Source organism: Barbus barbus (genome assembly GCF_936440315.1).
Source record: "Barbus barbus genome assembly, chromosome: 10".
NCBI lineage: Eukaryota > Metazoa > Chordata > Actinopteri > Cypriniformes > Cyprinidae > Barbus > Barbus barbus.
In genome coordinates, this window is record NC_136738.1 from 28,698,699 (window position 1) to 28,718,448 (window position 19,750).

A 19,750-nucleotide genomic window follows, 5' to 3' on the forward strand; every position below is an offset into this window, starting at 1 on the left:
GCACAAGGGTTCTGGGTTGGAGATCACACACATAAGAGCAGATGCTCAACAGACTTTGTTTTTTGTCAGGGCTTGACCTTTTCATGAGTATCCCATCTGGGTGTCTTTTCTGTCATAATAAGGGCGGGTGTGTATGTATGTATGTATATATATATATATTTATATATGCACACCCTGGGTTACCCATGATTTCATGGGTTAATATATAATAAACTGATGTCTTTTTATTTATACTCTACCATTTAATAAAACTGGGGTCAGTACGATTTATTTATTTTTTTAAAGAAATTAATTATTTTTATGCAGCGAGGATACATTAAGTTGATCAAAAGTTGCAATAAAGACTTTAACATTGTTACCTGAAAAGCTGAAATTCAGCTTTGCGTCACAGGAAGAAATTACATTTTAAAATATATTAAAACAAAAAACTGTTATTTTAAATTGTAATAATATTTGTCAATATTACTGTTTTTTGCAGCCTTGGTAAATATAAGAGACATTCAAAAACAAAAAGAATGATCATTTTAATTTTAATGCCCTAATATAACAATGGAAAGTAATAAACAGCAATAATTACATTCATATATTTATAATAAAACATATATAAAAATGCAGCTGTGAACATTTTTGTTGAATCTATTCAATTCAAAACAGACATTTTAAACTGATTAATGGAAATGATCTGAACCTGCCAACCGGGTGCAGACAGACATTTCTCATTATCAACATGCTTGTTTCATCGATTAACAACTTAAAACGATCAATATAATGTCACTTGCTGAGAGCAGTGGTTATTGATGAGCCCCTGAGTTGTAACACAAGACCTGGAAACAAGTTTGTGTGCCCTTAAAACCGAATATGTTCTTCAACATTCATGTTCCCTTGCTCCTGTGCATGTTTTGGGGTCTCAGTGATAAGATATCTTATGGCCCAATGTGGTCTCGCTCTTACAGGTTATGCCACCCCACAGGCCAACTGGAAATCCAGCCGTGAAAGAGAAGGGCTGATCCCGGACCCTGCCCCCACCCCCACCCCCTCCGTGTTCCCGCAGCTGCGCCCCTCCCTGTCCCCATGGCGACAGGAGGCCATGCCCCCGAGACAGATGTGTTGATCAACCTGCATCAGGTGAGAGATGTCAAGAACCTCCCTGCTGTTTTCAGGCTCTGTGACTTTTAGTCATACTGCTTCATGCCTGTTACGCAAACCTCACACCTGCAGCCGTGTTGGTTTTGTGATGCTGTGTAGCAGAAGCGCAGCTGCAGGTGGAGTTTCAGCGCTGAGTCTATTTTTGCATTGCAAAATGGGTGAAAATGCACTGTAAATCATTATTCATCTACAACATTTCACAATATGTGGTTTAACAGGACAATATAGAATAAATGAGTGAACTACTCACTGACTTTAAAAAGAAAAAAAGTCGCTAGACCTCATGTTGTATTGTTTCACACACAGGACAGTTCTACTCTTACAATTCAGTAAACGTGAATTAATCCAGATGATTCAAACTATATATAACTAGAGTTTGGGTTCTGTTTAGAATCATTTCCATTTCCAGTCTTTAAACTAGATTTCATGATGCTGAAGTCTGTAATAGTTCTCAATTGCTAATTTCATGATAACATTTTTTATTTATAGTGATTATTAAAGGAAATAACGTGGAAGCTTATTTTACGCCAGAGTAAAAAAAATAAATAATTGCAATTCAATTCAAAATTCTGACATTTTCTCTCGCAGTTTTTAGTTTGTCTCAAAATTGAGAGTTTATGTCTTGATGAACTCATCTAATTAACTTAGTGTGACTTTTCATCTCATAATTCTTAATACTTTCAATTCATAATTCATAATACTTTTTCTTCTTGCAATTTAAAATTTCTATCAAAATTCTGACTTTTTTCTTAGAATTCTTAGTTTACATCTTCCAATTGTGTTTCTTTTTTAGTTTTTAGTTTTTTGCTGTGAAAAAAAAGAATTCTGACTTTTTTCTGGCATTTTTTTCTCTGACTTTTTCTCTAGTTTATATATAAAACTTATATGTAAAAAATATTATTCTGGCTTTTTTTTTTTGTTTGTTTTTTCAGAATTGCAAGATATGAACTTAAAACAATTTAAGGAAATAAGCCATAATCATGAGATAAAAAGATGCAATTACTTTTTACTTTACTTACTTACTTACTTTAGTCATTTAGCAGACGCTTTTGTCCAAAGCGACTTACAAATAAGAAAAAGTAACTAAAACTAAAAAGTTACAACTCTATAAATACTATATACCCACATATTTAAGAAAATAAAGAAATTAAATAAAATTGACACATGCATATAACAACATTTCAATAATAAACATATAAATGAAAAAAAAGTATTTTAAAATAATATTTGTAATATTATAATATAATTATAAATAATATTTAATATTATTTAATATATATACAATTTTATAATATATTAATATTTTAAATTTAAAATTTTTACTTTTTACTTTTCTTCGTGGTAGAAACAAGCTTCCATGAAAACTCAATGTGATGATCCAGAAATCTTTTTTTTTGAGAGAGAGATCTTTTGATCTATCTGTTATTCTCTCTCTCTATCCATATATATGGACATACAGTACATATTATTACTATTATAATTACATATAACTACATATGATTACATAATTTAAAAGTAACTTTTCCTATTGAATATATTTTAAAATGTATTTTTTTCCTGTGATGTAAATTTTCTGTATCATTACTCCAGTCTTCAGTGTCACATGATCCTTCAGAAATCATCCTAATATGCTGATTTGCTGCTCAAGAAACTTTTCTTATTATTATCAATGCTGAAAAGCTTGTGTGTTGCTTAACATTTTGGTGGAAAATATATGTTAAATTGGAAAAGGTTGCTGAGCGACGGCAGGTTGGGGTCTGGTGGTGCAGTGGCAGGCAGGGAGGCGCAGGTGTTGGGTTGCATGTGATGGCTGGGTCATCACATCAGTCTGACCTCCGTTTTGTTTGACACTTAGGATGCACGGATCTCAGCCAGTGTGTGTAGATCTGTAAGACCCTTTTTGTGGATGCCTCCATTGCATGTGTGACAGAGAATTTGTTTTTTCAGACTGGCAAAACCTAATTAAAATTGACTCTCGAATTGGAGAGTTAGCAATGTAAAAACTCTCCTTTATTCCTCATTTCAAGCATATATATTTTAATATTTTTTATATAAAATTGTGCAGTCAGATTTAATCTAAATAAACTGTTTGATCATATTTGTATCATTGTCAGGGCTCCATAATGAGAATTCAATTTCTCCTTACCCTATCTTCATCTTATTTTGCCAGTATTGTTTCAATATTGTAATAAGTTTTTTTAATTAAACATTTACTTTTTAAGTAATATATATTTATTTATTATTTGCATTAATAACAGAATTTTTTTTTTTTTACAAGTTTTCTGAATGCTTCCCGACTTAATCTAACAAACAGACCCGTGTGGTTTATACAGCGACATTACATACATTTTTTTGATTCTCCTCCCTTTAATCCAAGTGATGACATTCATATCCACATATAAACAGATGAGCAAATACAACCTTTTTGGAGCTTGAGACCACCTGCAGTACAACTAGAGCCATTACTGATAGTTTACATGTCCTCAGATGTAAGCATAAACAATCAGGGCCAGTGTTTTAAAAGATCTGCCTCGTTTTGAGATGTGCTAATTGGTTGATGTTCAGCGTCGTCCTGTGGTGCCGGTGGATCCTCTCTTATTGATGTCAGGCTTTTAAAGGGCAGCTTGGCTTTCAGAGGGGGAGGCATGCGACAAAGTTTGACATAAAGCTCTCCGATATTAGAGAACAACCTATAATTCTTTAGTTTATTGTTGATTAAATATGAATTAAATTAGTGTTTTAAATAAATGAAATGAAAAAAATTGTTATTTTAGTTTTTCATGGCCATTTTCCACACTTTAAGATCTTTAAGCTTTAAAATTAAATGGGTCATTATTTGATGCTGTTCTTTTAGGTATTTATGTAAACGGCTTATTCACACATTAAATGATTATTTATTATTTTCATGGAATCTTATTTCTGCCATGGAATAAGAATATATTAAACACAATTGTGACTTTCATCTCACAATAATTTAGAAGTTTATACCTCACAGTTCAGGCATTTTTTTCTGTCAGAATTCTGAGCTTACATCTCAAAATTCTGTTTTCAGAATTCTGTATTTACATCTCACAATTCAGATTTTTTTTTTCCTCAGAATTCTGATTTTAAATCTTGCAATTCTGATTTTTTTTCCCTATAGGAATTCTAAGTTTACATCTCACAATTCTGACTTTTTTTTTCTCAGAATTCTCAGTTTAAATCTCACAATTCAGTTTTTTCCCTCAGAATTCTGAATTTACATCTCGCAATTCTCAGAATTCTGAGTATAAATTCAGTTTTTTCCCTCAGAATTCTGAATTTACATCTCGCAATTCTGATTTTCTTCAGAATTCTTAGTTTACATCTCACAATTCTGATATTTTTTCTCATAAGTTTGAGTTTACATCTCACAATTCTGTAAAAAAAGTCTGAGTTTCATTCATAATTTGTAATTGCATCATAAAAACTCAATTCTGAGGACAAAAGTCTGAATTTAAGTTTTTAAGTTTCAATTAGCTTTTTTATATTTGCATTATATTGTGGAAACAAACTTCTACCAGACATGCCAAGTTTTCTCAATAAATGTTGCTGTATTTGAAGGTATTCATCTTTCTTAATTTTTTTTTTTTTCAGCTGGGTTGGATGCTTTTAGTTACATTATGTTTTCATACTGCAATGTACTCTCATAAGATTAGGGAGCATTTGATTCCTAATGGTCTTTTTAAATACATCATAGTAAGTTGGTATAAAGGAACATACCCTTATTAGTGCACACACATGGAGCATTTAGGGCCTGTTTTCATGAACTCAGCTGACATATTGAGAGTAAGTGTGGTTGGATCGTTTCAGGCAGCAATCTGCTCACCATGGCATCAGATAGCAGATTAATTGCCTGGCGTCGACCTGCGTGCGGATGGCCATTTGGCATGTTGTGTAGAGATCGTCATATCATGTTTCAGCAGAGAGAATTGAATGTTTAGTGATAAAATAGTGTGCAGGAGTCATAGTATTACAACCAAGACAAAATCAACATGTTAATGTTGGACATTTGTGACTTTATTGTTTTCTAAAGCAATAATCAGCATTCCATATGTAGATGCAGACTCCCCACAAGCTGTGCCTCCTCTTTGAATTGGCAAAAATCAACACGGAATGAAGAAATCAATAGCAGTAAGTGAGAGGATTTGGCCAGACGGATTAAACAGAAAGTGCTCAGTGATTGATGCACTGATGTTTCAGTCCAGCCCAGAAATGCACACTGATTTTCCACACGCAAATATTTGACCAAATGGTATTTATACTTCCCATAAAATTCAGTAGCAGCAGGACATACTGCAGCTCAATGTGCTTTCTGAACTGTTTTTTTTTTCCTGAAATGACGTTCCACAGCAATTCCATTTTCAGAAGTAAAAATAAATTATGTGCCTTCATTTTTTTCCGTGTGACTTCAGTGTGAACAGTCAAAAGTAATGTGTTTTTCTTATGTCTTTCCATTCAATTAATTTAATATTTCATTATACATCATTTATTTTATAAGGACATATTTGTCCCCCAGTATTTCTTACATTTTTTCTTCTCTTTTGTTCAATCCATTTTTTTTCTTTGAGTTAATAAAACCTAGCGCCAAAGCCTAAAAAACCCACACACAAGACAATAAATGAACAAAAAGTAGAGAAATATTTATTTCTAAAGAGAAAATGTATTTATATTAATATTTAATATATGAAATAGTATTCATCCAACATATAAAGAATTATATGTAATTTTAAAATTACAACCATAAAATCATTGGCTTGGTTACACAACATATGCACTACAGATCTAAAATTTGGAAAAAAAATCTCTTAAGTTAACCAGACGGCAAGATCTATAGTAAAACAGTAATGTTATGAAATATAAGTACAGTTTTACAAAATAAAGTAAATACTATTTTTTATTATTATATTAATAATTTATATATTAATTTATATATATATATCCATACATGCATACAGTATATATGTATATTTTTGTAAAATTGTTATTATATTTCATATATTATATATATATCATATAGTCTCAATTAATCACTTTTTTGTGGGATTTTTTTATTCATAATAAAACTGAAATACTTAAGTCAACATGAAATCAAAATGAATCCTATTTTCAGTGCTTGTCCCTGCTCTATATTACAAAAAAAAAAATGTAATCTGAAATTAGAATTGAAATTGGTTGCATTTTATGTTGACATCAAAGCACTATATCCTACATATATTATGCATTAGACAGAGGTAGATTTATACAACAATGCTCTTCTCTCACTTTCAACACAGACTCCCAAATGCACAAGGAATGCAGGAAATGCAATGTGGAATAAAGCTGTTTAAAACCAGTCAGGCTGAATTTACGTGTCTGCATTGCAGTCCAGAAGTGTGACTCAGAAGCGCTCTTTCCCAGTATACAGACGGATGTGTGAAGCTCTGCTGTGAATGGAGGAGTGAGAGCCAGAGAGTTCCTTACACCAAACTGTTGAACTCACTTGAAAAAGGACAGAACATTTTATAAATAGAGTATTATTGCTGTGCAGTGTTTCTACATTGGCCCTAAAACATATGCACATGATGTTTTTTCTATCATATTTCAGCTACATGTTGTCAAAAAGTGAGTCGGGTTCATTTAGTTATTTGTTAGATTGTGTGTGATTTAATCCTACTGATTCGCTCATAAGAATCATAAGAGTCATTTGTTCATGAATCAGAATACATTCGCCAAGTGTTGTCGTTTTGTTATTTACTTAATTTTTCTATCTATTCGCATTCAATCCAGAAGGCAAACTCACAACAAAATACTATTTTTTGCAGCAGCAGCAGCGCCGTGAACATTGTAGCAGCATAATGAGTCATACAGCAGTGAAAAATGCAATGAAAAAGTCTTTAACCAATGGGAAATCAAAGTCTTTGTCATAGCAGATCAATGATGATGTTATCAGTTTATGCCTTCTGTGCATACATGCACATTTTCCCAAGCCTTAGCCTGTTTATGAGCGAAATAAGAGATGTGATCCTAGCATAGCATGGACTGTCCCTGGAATAGATGTCTGGTCCTAATCGGTCCCCTGAGGTCCCCGCTAGACACTGTGTTATCAGTGTTTACACTGTACAGGGTCGAGGATCTCTATATTCTCAGTGGTCTGAGCTCATGTTGTCATGGCGACAGACCATGTTTTTATGATTCACTGCTTGTAATTTGTAGCACAGTTAGATGACTTGTAAACAGACTTGCATGCTCGAATGGACTGATGCATACTGGGAAATTAACTAAGATTCGATTCTTATACAATTCTTGATAATTAAATTATCTTATATAATTCTTGATAATCATCTCCTGGTCAGTTAGAGATGGGAGTCACTGAGAAGATGTCCATGCTTTTTGCTTTTTGCTTTTGCAAAACAGCTTAACAATTCTGGTTCCTTAATGATTCTTGTAGTAATAATTGATTTTAAGGATATAGTATTTTTTTTTTTTCATTATAAGTTGTTTATTTTTTGTAACATATTTATGTATAAATGTATAGTTCATTTTTATGAATTTGAGTCTCATGAACCTTGAGTACATGTAAAATTAGATGAGTTTAATTAGATGACACTAATTTGCATTGTTGTTTTTAATTAGCTAATTTTGTTTTGAATTAGCTTTAAATTATATGAGTTTGAGACCAATTTGCGGTGTTGTTTTTATATTATGTACCACTATAGTATTTATTAATATTTTCAATTAGCTTTTATTTTTAAATCGTCTTTTTTCATTTTATTTAAATGTTAGTAATTTGTCATGATTTTGATATTTTTACATATTTATATTTAGCTTGAATTTATTTTATTGTTTTTTTACTTTAGCACTGTCTTGTTTTCAGTTGTCTAGAACCTATTTATTCTATCACAATTTCCAATTTGTCATTAAATCCAATTTCATTATTTCTTTAAAAAATGTATTTTAGTACATCAACTTAAGCTTATGTCAGTTTTAGTCAAAATTTTAAGTTTACAATTTTTATCTATATTTTTATTTAAATTTATATACATTTATATTTTATTTCAGCTGTATTTTAATTATCGGAAATTATTTTTAATAGTTTGTAGTGTTATAGTTTTAGTTAATTTTTATTATTGTTAACAATATTACTATGACTGCTAATTTGTGAGTTTTTCTGGTATTTATATATATATATATATATAATATCCTTTTTATAAAGATTTAAAAATAATAAAAAAACATGATCTCTCTTAATTTAGTAATTAATAAAATTCAAATTAAACATTTCAATTATTAGTATTTCTGTTTTTGGGCTGTAGGATATATATATATATCCTACAGCCCAAAAACAGAAATACTAATAATATATATATATATATTATATAAAATATCCTATATAATTTTTTTAAATATAATTTTTAAATAATAAAATATAAACGTTTGTGTGTTTGTGTGCATTAAATACCATAACAAATGATCAAATTAGTAATTCTTACTAAAACATTAAATGCATTATATGGGTTTCAAAACACAGAAGTTAAATTTCAATGAATTTCATTCCATTTTAATTCTATGTCTTTCCATAAAAAAAACAAAAAACTGTTTGCTACTTAAATTTGCAGCCTTGGTGTAAGTGTCAGACAGGGATTGACTCTCTGTCCTTGGCTGACTGGAAAGGTCAGTACTTAATAGTAACTGTGAGAATGAATGAGTATTCTGTACTTACACAAAGAGCTCAGGTGGGCCTCCACAGTCACTTGATATGCAGGCCAGTCTTTGCAGGCATACCTGCACTTTCAGGCTGCACTTCCCTCACCAGAATAGACTCTTGAACACTCTTTGTCCAGACAAAGATTACAAGCAGATGCTCTTAACTCTCTCACATTTGAGGCACAGGTTTCATGGATGAGACCCTCAATGGAATGTCAATAGTACTGGTACTTTGAGTTCAAGTTGATATTAGCATAATACATATGTAATAAAAGAAGTTTTCTGCAGTATCAGCAGTACAAAATACAGACTGGATGCGATACCTGAGAGCTGTCTGACTGAAAAGCTACTGCTTTCCAACACCCACATACATATTTGCATGCTTGCTCTGTGAAGAGCGATTGGGCCTTTAGGAAAAATAGAAACCTACCCGCTGTGATCTTTATTACTGAATGTTTACTTGAATGATTACTTGAAGAACAATGTTATTTGAGGCTACGTGCCACTGTTTCCTACAGTATTCTGTTTAACCTTCTGCTGGGGTGGTGATGGCGCAGTGGATAAGACACATGCCTTTGGTGTGAGAGACCCGGGTTCGAATCCACTGTGAGACACCAATGTGTCCCTGAGCAAGACACTTAACCCCTAGTTGCTCCAGAGGCGTGCGACCTCTGACATATATAGCAATTGTAAGTCGCTTTGGATAAAAGCGTCAGCTAAATGAATAAATGTAAATGTAAATGCTGACGCATTCACAAAGCTTCAAAACATTCACGAATCTTGACCAAGTCACATGATTTCACCAAAACCACTACGTTATACAAAAGATCTGCTGCTGATAATTACGGATATTATTGATAACACTTTGTAAATTATACTTAAAGACGACACTTGCAGTTTTGTGAAACATATGTAATTCAACATATTTTGTGGCCTTGTTGCATTTACTTGACTTCAAACAGCAGATGTTCTAAGCGAATGGAGTTCTGAGCGCTTCGAAACAGTGAACCTTTTTTTGCGAAGCAGTTAGATCAGTTGATTTGAAGTTTTGAAAAGCATCGCTCCCCCATCACTGTGGGAGAATCGTCCTTTTTTCACTTTATATATCTTTAATTTACTGTAAAACACATAGTAAATCTGTGTCTTTAACTAGACTACATATATTATACTCACTTTGATACGGATATGACTGAAAATAATGATAACTTCCAGTTCAGTCGATGTTGATTCAAATAATCATTCTGATGAATTTAGTTCGTTGGAAGACTGATCGGTAAATCATAACTCGTGTTTTTCGGCATCTGGCAACCCGGAGTGCCGTAATACAATTGGGTAAACTGGCAGTGGGTGGGTTTCAAAAACCAAAACAGAGACAGACATTCCGGCCCAGAACGCACATTTTCAAAGGAGAGTAAATGACTGTAGCATTGTTTTTCAGATAAACAAGTGTTAACTTAGCATGTTTCTTAAATATCTGCAAACACGTTATGGTATTTTTATGCTTTAGTAGAGTCAAAAACTTACATACAGCACCTTTCATGCATTGTGTAACACAGCTCTAAGTGAATGAAATCATCCTGCAAAGTGTATAAAGTTATTGTCTCTTAAAAGAAAGAGTCGACTCTGAATCATTGAAACGAGTAAGTACAGAAGCCGTTTCGTCAACATGAAATCCCATGACGTTGACGTCAACATGAAACTTTAGCATATTACCCACCTGCTTGTTGGTCTTTTCCCGTTGGTCTGAATGAAAATGCAAACTGATTCTGTGCCACTAGGTGCCGCTTTTGGAGGAGTAAAATAGCTGTTTCTCCTGTAATGCTGTACACAGCACTGCGCTCACAAACACTGCTTTATTAGGCATTACAGTCATGATGAAATGAAAATGAGACCAATCACCGCAGATTAGCGTCATGCAAAGGAGGGGTTTGGAAAAATGAATCGTTAAACTATCGTTAAAATCGACATTTGGCAAAACAAATGTCATACAAGAGGTTATGTTGCCTATTAAGAGGTAACTGTGCAATATTTTGTCCCATTTTTTCACATTTTTATAATAAATCTGTATATACGTTTTTTTTTTCTGATGCAATAGGATACACAACCACAAAAAGAGAAGCCCCAAGCTAAATCACACCGTGAGTATGCATTTTTTAGTAGCTTGGATATTAGTAATTTTTTTAAAATATATTCATAAATGCAGAACAGGGAGTAATTGCAATCATGTCAAACAGAATGTGATGACTGAATTAACGTAGTAATTAGTCAGTAATTAACTGTTGTGTGATGTTCATATTTTTGTTATCCAGCCAGTGTTCGTGGGTCTGTTGGACCCGCTGCATTTTGGGGTTTTTAATTCAACACAATTTCAAAATTTATGTTAAAATACTCAACAGATATTTACTTCATCCCAATTACAAGCAATATAAACAGCATATATGGTTAATATTTTCCCTTTACCTTTGTTAGATCACATTTATGAATTAAAGTGCTACCTTGTGTGGGTATGGCAGGGGCAGAACACTTACACTCGTACTCTCACAGACTTTCTCTCTCTCACTCACACACACACACACACACACACACACACACACACACACACACACACACACACACACACACATACTAACAGCAGACCCAGACAATTGGTGGACAGAGTGAAGGTACACAAATTTCCACACTTTTATTAGTCATGGGGTTCAGTGGACCCGAACATCCTTTATGTAATGTAAATGTGTAGGGGGGTGTACTACAGTGTGTGGTCATTGAAAATTTGTTCTGATATATGTTCTTCACAGAAAATGAGCCAAGGCCATTACGTCTGAGTTTGAAAAAATAATTAATCATGTCATTTTTCTTTTGATAAAAAATGAAAATGAGTCCAACAGACCGGAACACCATACAAGGGTTAAAGCTAGAATTACTAGTATTTGCATAAGGGGTATCAAATGATGACATAACTATATTAAATGTTTTGTGGGACTTGTCTATTGTAGGGGACTCAATCATGAAGAAAATTCATCTACAAGGAATTCAGCCTAAACGGGTACCCAGTTTTTCAGAAATAAAATAAATAAGTAAATGTAGCATATAGATATAAATGTAATTATACAGATTTGTGAAGTTCACGATTGTGTGGCCTAAGAGGTATTTCTACAATATTTTGTCACTTTTTTTCTCACAACTATATAAATATTTTCTGACCCAATAGGATAAACAATCACAAACATTTTGACACTTGTAAAATCACTCATGAATGCAAATTGTGAAATAAAATGAAACCTGATTATGGATGTGTTGGTCATGTATTGTCTTCAGTCTCAGAAACTATGAAGAGTCGGCGCCTGGGTAGCATGCCGACATGGGCGTCTCGAGTTCGAATCCCAACTTGAGGACGTTTCCTGATTCTGCCCCCATCTCTTTCCCACTTCTCTTCCTGTCAGCTCTGATCTGTCCTATCATAATAAATGTGAAAATGACAAAAAAAGAAACCATGATGAATATGGTTAGAAGAATCCATTTTAGTTGTATTACATTCAATACAGACTGCAAACTCAAATTATCGACTGTGTAATATATGGCTTTCAAGATCGCGGCTTTTGAAAACCGAGGCAGGAAACACATAGAATGTGTTTACTTTATAAATATTTATATATAATGAGATATATATATATAAAGAATCATTAAATTTCACTGTATTTGAATCGACTACTGAAATGTTGGCATCGTGACGCCCTTCTCGCCGGAGCAGGCAGCCACCTGTGACGTATGTAACTCTATCTACGGTTTACCCAGAGTGCTTTGCCAGCAGCAGGCAAACACATTTGTCAGCCCTCACTTCCCATTGTCATTCTGTTCACCTCTCAGTTGAAATAAAGAGAGCTGCAATCCGTAACCTTTATTGGGAGCGATTGCACTCAGTCTCACTCAAGCCATTAACATTTGCACAATTAGAGAACTGCAAGAGCAAATGCTGTTTGGGCCCCTCGATTTCAATGTGCACAGAAATGGTGGGAAATGCTGTTCAAAATGTAATATTCTAAAAAGCCCCTCAATGTTTGTTTGTTTTGTTCTTTTGTTACATTATGGTAATTAAGAAGGGGCAATTGTATGAGAGAAACAACGAATGAGTGACCAAACAGAGAGGTAGAGAAAAGGGATAATGTTACACTGCTGCTCATAAAAACATTCAAGTTTATATATATATATATATCTATATATATATATATATATATATTATACAACATATTTTTCAATGTGGTAGTTTTCTGTGAATGCGCAAGACTTCCGGTTCATTAGCCGCTGCAGGCAAATAGCAAGAAGAATAACAGTGCGGTAAACCGTAAACTACAAACCACTGTGTTCATAATTAAAATAATTTAAATAATAGGGTAAGACACACTAGTTTGCAGTATCAAGCAGCAAAACGAGCTGCTTTGTATAGCTAAAATTATCTGGAAGCAGATGAGACCAGAAGCCTCGCACATCAAATTTACAAATGGCCACGTCCCCCGCTCTTACGAAAACAATATTACAATTTTTCATTGGGAGATTAATTTTATGACACATTTCCCCTTCCAAATTCTCATTACTGTAATGCATCCAGATGTCTTTGAGTTTATGTAAAGAATATGTTTTTCTTCAAGTAAAAAGTTATTAGATTAACGTAATAAAACAATACATTACTGTAATACGATAAGGGTGTGAGTTATGTGAGGTTTGGGGTAACGCCCGGAAATGGGAGTCAAAACAAATACAATGAGCTGACTTTCAACCAGTTGACGGTTGACAGAAATTCATGTAAAAAGTCATTGAATAATATATATATTTTTTGTCAGTGCTGTTATTCTCAAAGGAGACTTGTGTTACTTCAAGGGGCCATGTACACAGAACGTGTTTTCCCATTCCATTGTGCTACTTTTCCATTATTATTTTTTTTATCTAAACACGGTAGATGGACATGTATGACCGTTGCACTCACATCTCATGTCTTTTGCAGCATCTCACACATGAGCGCTGCTTTTTTAAGAAGTTATAAGAATTTAAACTTTTACACGCAGAAACGCTCATCAATGTCATTTCTAAAACAGTGGACCAATCAGAAGACACCGGAGGCGGGGCAAGTGTTGCAAGCTTTGTGTTTACAGTAGCGAGTTGTAATGACAACTTGGCAAAGTGTGTTTTTTTAAAAAACCATTCCTGAGCGCCATGTCTCATGTTTTAGACACAAAGACGTGTGTGAGCGGCACCTAGTATAGTTTTTATTTTACAGCATGACAGTAAAAATACTGTAATTCCTTTTTTTTTTTTTTTTACAGCATATAGTAAAGGCAGCAAAAGTACTGTGATGATGTATAAATAATGTTTTATTTTTTGCATTTGCCTTCTAAAAAATGTAATGGTCCTACAATTACAACAAAAGATAATTTTGTATTTCTTCCAATTGATTTTGGTGTGAAACATTAGGCCTACCATGAATACATTTGTAGATGTTTTGACAGGTTTTGTGAAACACACACAGGCAGAAAGAGATTCTCAACCAAGCTCTGCTCGAGAGACGTTTGAGAGGTTGGAAAAGTGGACATGAAAGAGCAGAAATGGTGTGATACAGCTGAGTGGCCTTTCCCAGAATCCTCTCTGTCTGTTTCCCTTTCCAAGTCTCCCGTTATTGTGAGAGCAAGCCGTTTATCATTTGACTTCACAGGTCAGTGCCTTCATTAAAGTCAGCACTTCAGTGGTGATAAAAGAGCGGCACACAGCGTGGAAACACTGAGAACTTAATTAAATGTTGTCCTCGTTAATTTACGAAAAGCCGAGGGACATAATCAACAAAAAAAATACTTTCTTTGTTTTAATTAGTGCCTCATTCGTTCATCTCTTTTCAGTTTTGCCGCATTTGCCCCATGTTCTCTGGTTAATTATGCAGACATCTGATGATTGCCCATGCACCATTAGATTATTTTGCTGAAGAATCAAAGCAAATGTGGCTATTTCAAAAAAATCATGTTTGTTTTAATGCCTCAGGGTAAATGATTTGCTGGCTTTTATACTTGCTGTGTTCAGTTGGCCGTTCTGCATCTTGTTGCTCGTTCAGACATAACAGAGGTGCTGTTGAATGCAGTCGTGGTTGTTAATGGGGGCGCTGCAGGGCTGCTGTCGGCATCCTGCTGACATACTGACATTTAGTCTGACTGATCTGTGAGCCTTGTAGCCCGTCAGCATGCTTTATCCCACCCTCGCTCTTCAAAGCCTGCTGCTCACCAGCCAAATGTTGGATGCCTCCCATTATTAGTAGTAGCAGCAGCAGTAAAAGTAAAAGCAGTAAACGCTTAGTATTAATAATATTTTATTAAATATTATAGTAGTTTTATTTTATAAAAAAAAAACACTATTTTATTAAATATTATAAATAATAGTTAGTATTCATTTATTATTATTATTATTATTTTATTTTGACTAATATTATTTATTTGATTTTTATTGACAATTAGTTTTATATTTAATAAATATGCATTTGTAAACCAATCTGATATTTAAACTATTAGACATGTTAATAAATAAATACATAATAATAATGTTAATACAATTAAGAAATACTATTTATTATGACTACAATTTTTATTTTTTATATTGGTAGTAGCATTTTATTACTTTTAAATTAAATTATTAATAATAATATTCATAGTAATAATACAATTAGTAATGTAAATGATTACTAATATGCATATTGATTCTTATTAATATCAACATTATTGTTATTATTAGTAGTAATAATATAATAATTATATTATATAATAATAATTTCAAGTGAGTGTCTGTGTAATGCACTTTAAATGAACTCTGGTGATGTCAAGTCAAGTCACCTTTATTTATATAGCGCTTTTAACAATACAGATTGAGTAAAAGCACTTAACAGTATCAAATTGGAGGATAGAGTGTCAGTAATGTATAATGATAAGATTAAACACTCAATTTTCAGTTAAAGGCATTTCATTATTGAATTCAGAGATGTCATTGTCTAGCTCAGTTTAGTTTAGTATCTGTGCAATCAAATCGACTATAATCGCAAGAAATCAAGTGTCCCCAACTGAGCAAGCCAGAGGCGACAGCGGCAAGGAACCAAAACTCCCTCTGTGACAGAATGGAGAAAAAAACCTTGGGAAAAACCAGACTCAGTCAGGGGGCCAGTTCTCCTCTGGCCAGACGAAACCCGCAGTTCAATTCCATGTCAGATTGTGCAAACAGCTTATCTGATTCCCGTGGTCTTGTCCCGATGGGGCATTTTAATTTATAATTTAATGTATTTGTTATATTTGTGTTTTATTCATTATTTGAAGATTTTAATTTATATGATTTATTCATTTGCTATAGTTGTAATGTATAGTTTAATGCATTTATTGTTTCTCGGTCTATTTGTCTGTTTGATGTCTAAACGTCTTCTATATTTTAGAAAGCAATTTGGTCTGGTGTGAAAAGCAGGGTTAAAAAATGACAGGGGTATTAAAAAATACTTTTTAATACTCTCACTTTTTAACACAGAATGGCTTTTATTTGACCTAAATTCTCTCTGGTGGTGTCTGAACTTTTTTAGTTTATATTCTAGAAAGCATATTGCTCTGATGGGAACAGTTTTGGGCAAACAATAGGGTCACCAAATATGACAAGGTTCAACAGTTGTAGGAAGGGGCCAAATTAGTATGACATGTAATAGATAAAAAACACCTAGAATCTCCATGATGCTTCTCAGTCACCATAATGCCCTGTTCTTCAGTGGGCTCCAAATACTGACACATGGTTGATAACCCATCCAGAACTGCGGCGCATTGGGTAATGGACGTGTGGTTGTGGTTCAAGCTGAAAGAACATGAAACATCTGGCCGTAACTGTTCAAACTCTCCAGAGCATGCCAGAAGGAATCATTTGGCCTCAAGTTTATTTCCCTTACTTCCTCAAATGGGTTATAGCATGTGGAACATCCGTCTGGCACTTACTGTGTGGTTTCAAATGATCTCATCTGCAGGTTTTGTCGGAAGAAGAGAAGGGCTCCACAGCAGGACAAGAAGATGACGAATGGGAGAAGGCCTTGTCTGTGGAGAGGTTTGGGGACATCATCACTGAGTCTGCCATCAATGGAGCAGACAAAATGGGCCGCAGCTACAATGAGAAAGACTTTGAGTGTAAGTACTGCCTGATGCGTAACTCACCGCAATTACATGTGCACTCATTTTTCAATAATTTTGGAGTGGATAATCTTAATGTCATGTTGGTTTAGAAAAGGTTTGGCATCCATTTAGAGATTTTGATTAATAATAATTATTGTTATTGTTAGTTATATTGATATTAGTATTGTATTAATATTTCAAGATTCAAGAGTTTTATTGGATAATAATAATAATATTTATATTTAATAATAATAATAATAATAATAATAATTAATAATAATAATATTTATTATTATTATTATTATTATCATCAATAAAATAATGTAATTTGGTAATTCTAATTGCTATTAATATTAATGTTATTTTCTTAATATCAACATTATTGGCATTAGTAGCAGCAATGATAATTAATAATAATAATAATAATAATAGTTTATTATTATTGTTGTTTTAGTTTTACTATTTATGTTTAAAATTGACATTAATAATAATAATATTTATTATTATTGGTTTTAGTTTGTAAATTGTTTGTTTAAATTGGCATTAATAATAATAATAATAATGTAGATTATTATTATTATTAAGCATGTTTTATTATTTTTTAATAATAATAATAATAATAATAATGGTCAGAAAAGGCAAGTAACAAATAGATATGTTTAGGTAAAAGTACTAAATTAATTAAATGAAAACTGGTATAAAAATTTAAGGTAAATAAAAATGTGATTTTAGTTATTTATAGTGTTTTAGTTATTTTAGTTATAGTTATTGTTATTTTAGTATTATAATATATAATAGAAAAATAACACTTTACCACTAACATTTCAAGTATTTTGCTGGTCATTTTCCTATGAGATGGTTGTTTTTCACCCATGAATTTGGCAAAGTTTAGAACTTGTTTTAGAATAATTGATTATTGACAGTACAGTAGGTGGTATAGGACACATTAGCATTCATACTTTAAATGCAATCAGTGCATTTCTGACTTCCTTCAAATCTGGTTTGAGTGATCGGATCAGTTCTGCCATAAAAACATGCAGTAACGCTGTAACTGAGGTAAAAAATGGTTTCAAAGTATTTTGATTGAATTTGTATTGATCTGATATCACTTTTCACGCTCTATTGTCTTTGAATCTGAGCATAGTTGAGGCAAACCTGTTCGTCACATGGCAGATCGCACTCTAAGTCCCGATCAGTTTCGTCAAAATGCATTTAACATTTTTGCACATCAGTGTGTAGAGCTGTATTTAGTTCTGATCGCTTGTGACCAGATTCCCAGAGACGAATGTTAATAAATGTGTAAATTTGGTCAAAGATACAGTCATTTCAAAACATACTTCGTTAAAAGCTATTAATTTTTTTATTTTTTCAAAGCATCAGGTTGCTAGAAAATTCCTTGTTTAGATGTGTAATTCTATAGAAGGTGCCTCAGAAGTACAGACAATACTTTTAATGGCTCTCTCACATTCCCTGGCCTCCTGTGGGGCGGCGTCTGTGCCGGTCGCTTTCCGAACCCCTATTAAATCAAGGCCCATATTTCCATCTACATGTGGCGACAGTAGTGGGAGGTGTAAACTAGCCTGTGATTCATTCACAGCGGAGCCGAGAGGCACCCTGAACACAGAGCTGCTCCAGGACAGATCACACATTAACGTCTCTGTTGCTAAAACTACTCATACAGTCAGCATGAATTTCACAGACTTAGACAAACTAGATTATATTTGCTTTACTTCACATTCCCCATCTTTTTGTGCACAGTTCATCAGGTTGTCTTTGTGATATTTTTGCAAATCAGTCATACTTTTCAACCTCCTCCCTCCACCCATCTGAATTCCAGTTTTGTGTGTAAATTCCCCGTTTTCGAATTCCAATCAGTTCTCTTATTCATTTTTTATTATTATTACTTTTGTGGTAAGAATGGCACCAAATGGAATTAATTTTTAGGACATTTGCACAGTCTTGGTCTACAAACATATGTACTTCTACACAACCTTTTTTATGGTTTTTAAACAAGTCTTTTATGTTCACCCAGGCTGCATTAATTTGATCAAAAATGCAGTAAAAAAGGTAATATTGTGAAATATTATTACAATTTAAAATAAATATTTTCTATTTTAATATATTTAAAAATTTCTGTGATACAAACTATGAATTTTCAGCATCATTACTCCAGTCTTCAGTGTCACATGATCCTTCAGAAATCATTCTAATATGCTGATTTAGTACTCACGGAACATTTCTTATTATTTTTAATGTTGAAAACTGTTGTACTGCTTAAATATTTGTGGAAACGTTTTTTCAGGATTCTTTGATAAATAGTAATTGTATTTATTTTAAATATATTTTTTTACTGTCACTTTACTGTCAACATAATAATAGTCTTTACTGTTACTTCTGATCAATTTCATGCATCCTTAATGAATAAAATAATTAATTTATTTTTTTATTACTTACTCAAACTGTTAAACGGTAGTGTATAAAATATTTGCGATTAATCTCATCCAAAATAAGTTTTTGTTTACATAGTATATGATTGTGTACTGTGTATATTTATTATGTATATATAAATACACACCCATGCATGTATACATTTAAGAAAAATATGTTACGTTTATATATTTAATATATTAATGTATAATAAAAATTATGTGAATATAAACATATACTGTATATATACTGTATGCGTGTGTTTATATATACATAATAAAAATACACCGTACACACAGATACTGTATACT

The 19,750-nt window shown here is 32.8% G+C and overlaps 1 protein-coding gene across 1 annotated transcript in view; it reads left to right on the plus strand.

Annotated features, from left to right (window-relative positions):
- Positions 1–1,071: 1,071 nt before the first annotated feature.
- LOC306875865 (anion exchange protein 3-like) overlaps positions 1,072–19,750 on the plus strand; it is a gene marked incomplete at both ends in the record, with an annotated part of 52,232 nt that continues 33,553 nt past the window's right edge. Inside the window, 2 exons of the mRNA XM_079426616.1 lie at positions 1,072–1,125; positions 16,871–17,027. Of these exons, the coding sequence (XP_079282742.1) occupies positions 1,072–1,125; positions 16,871–17,027 (211 nt within the window). The remainder of the gene's footprint in view (positions 1,126–16,870; positions 17,028–19,750) is intronic.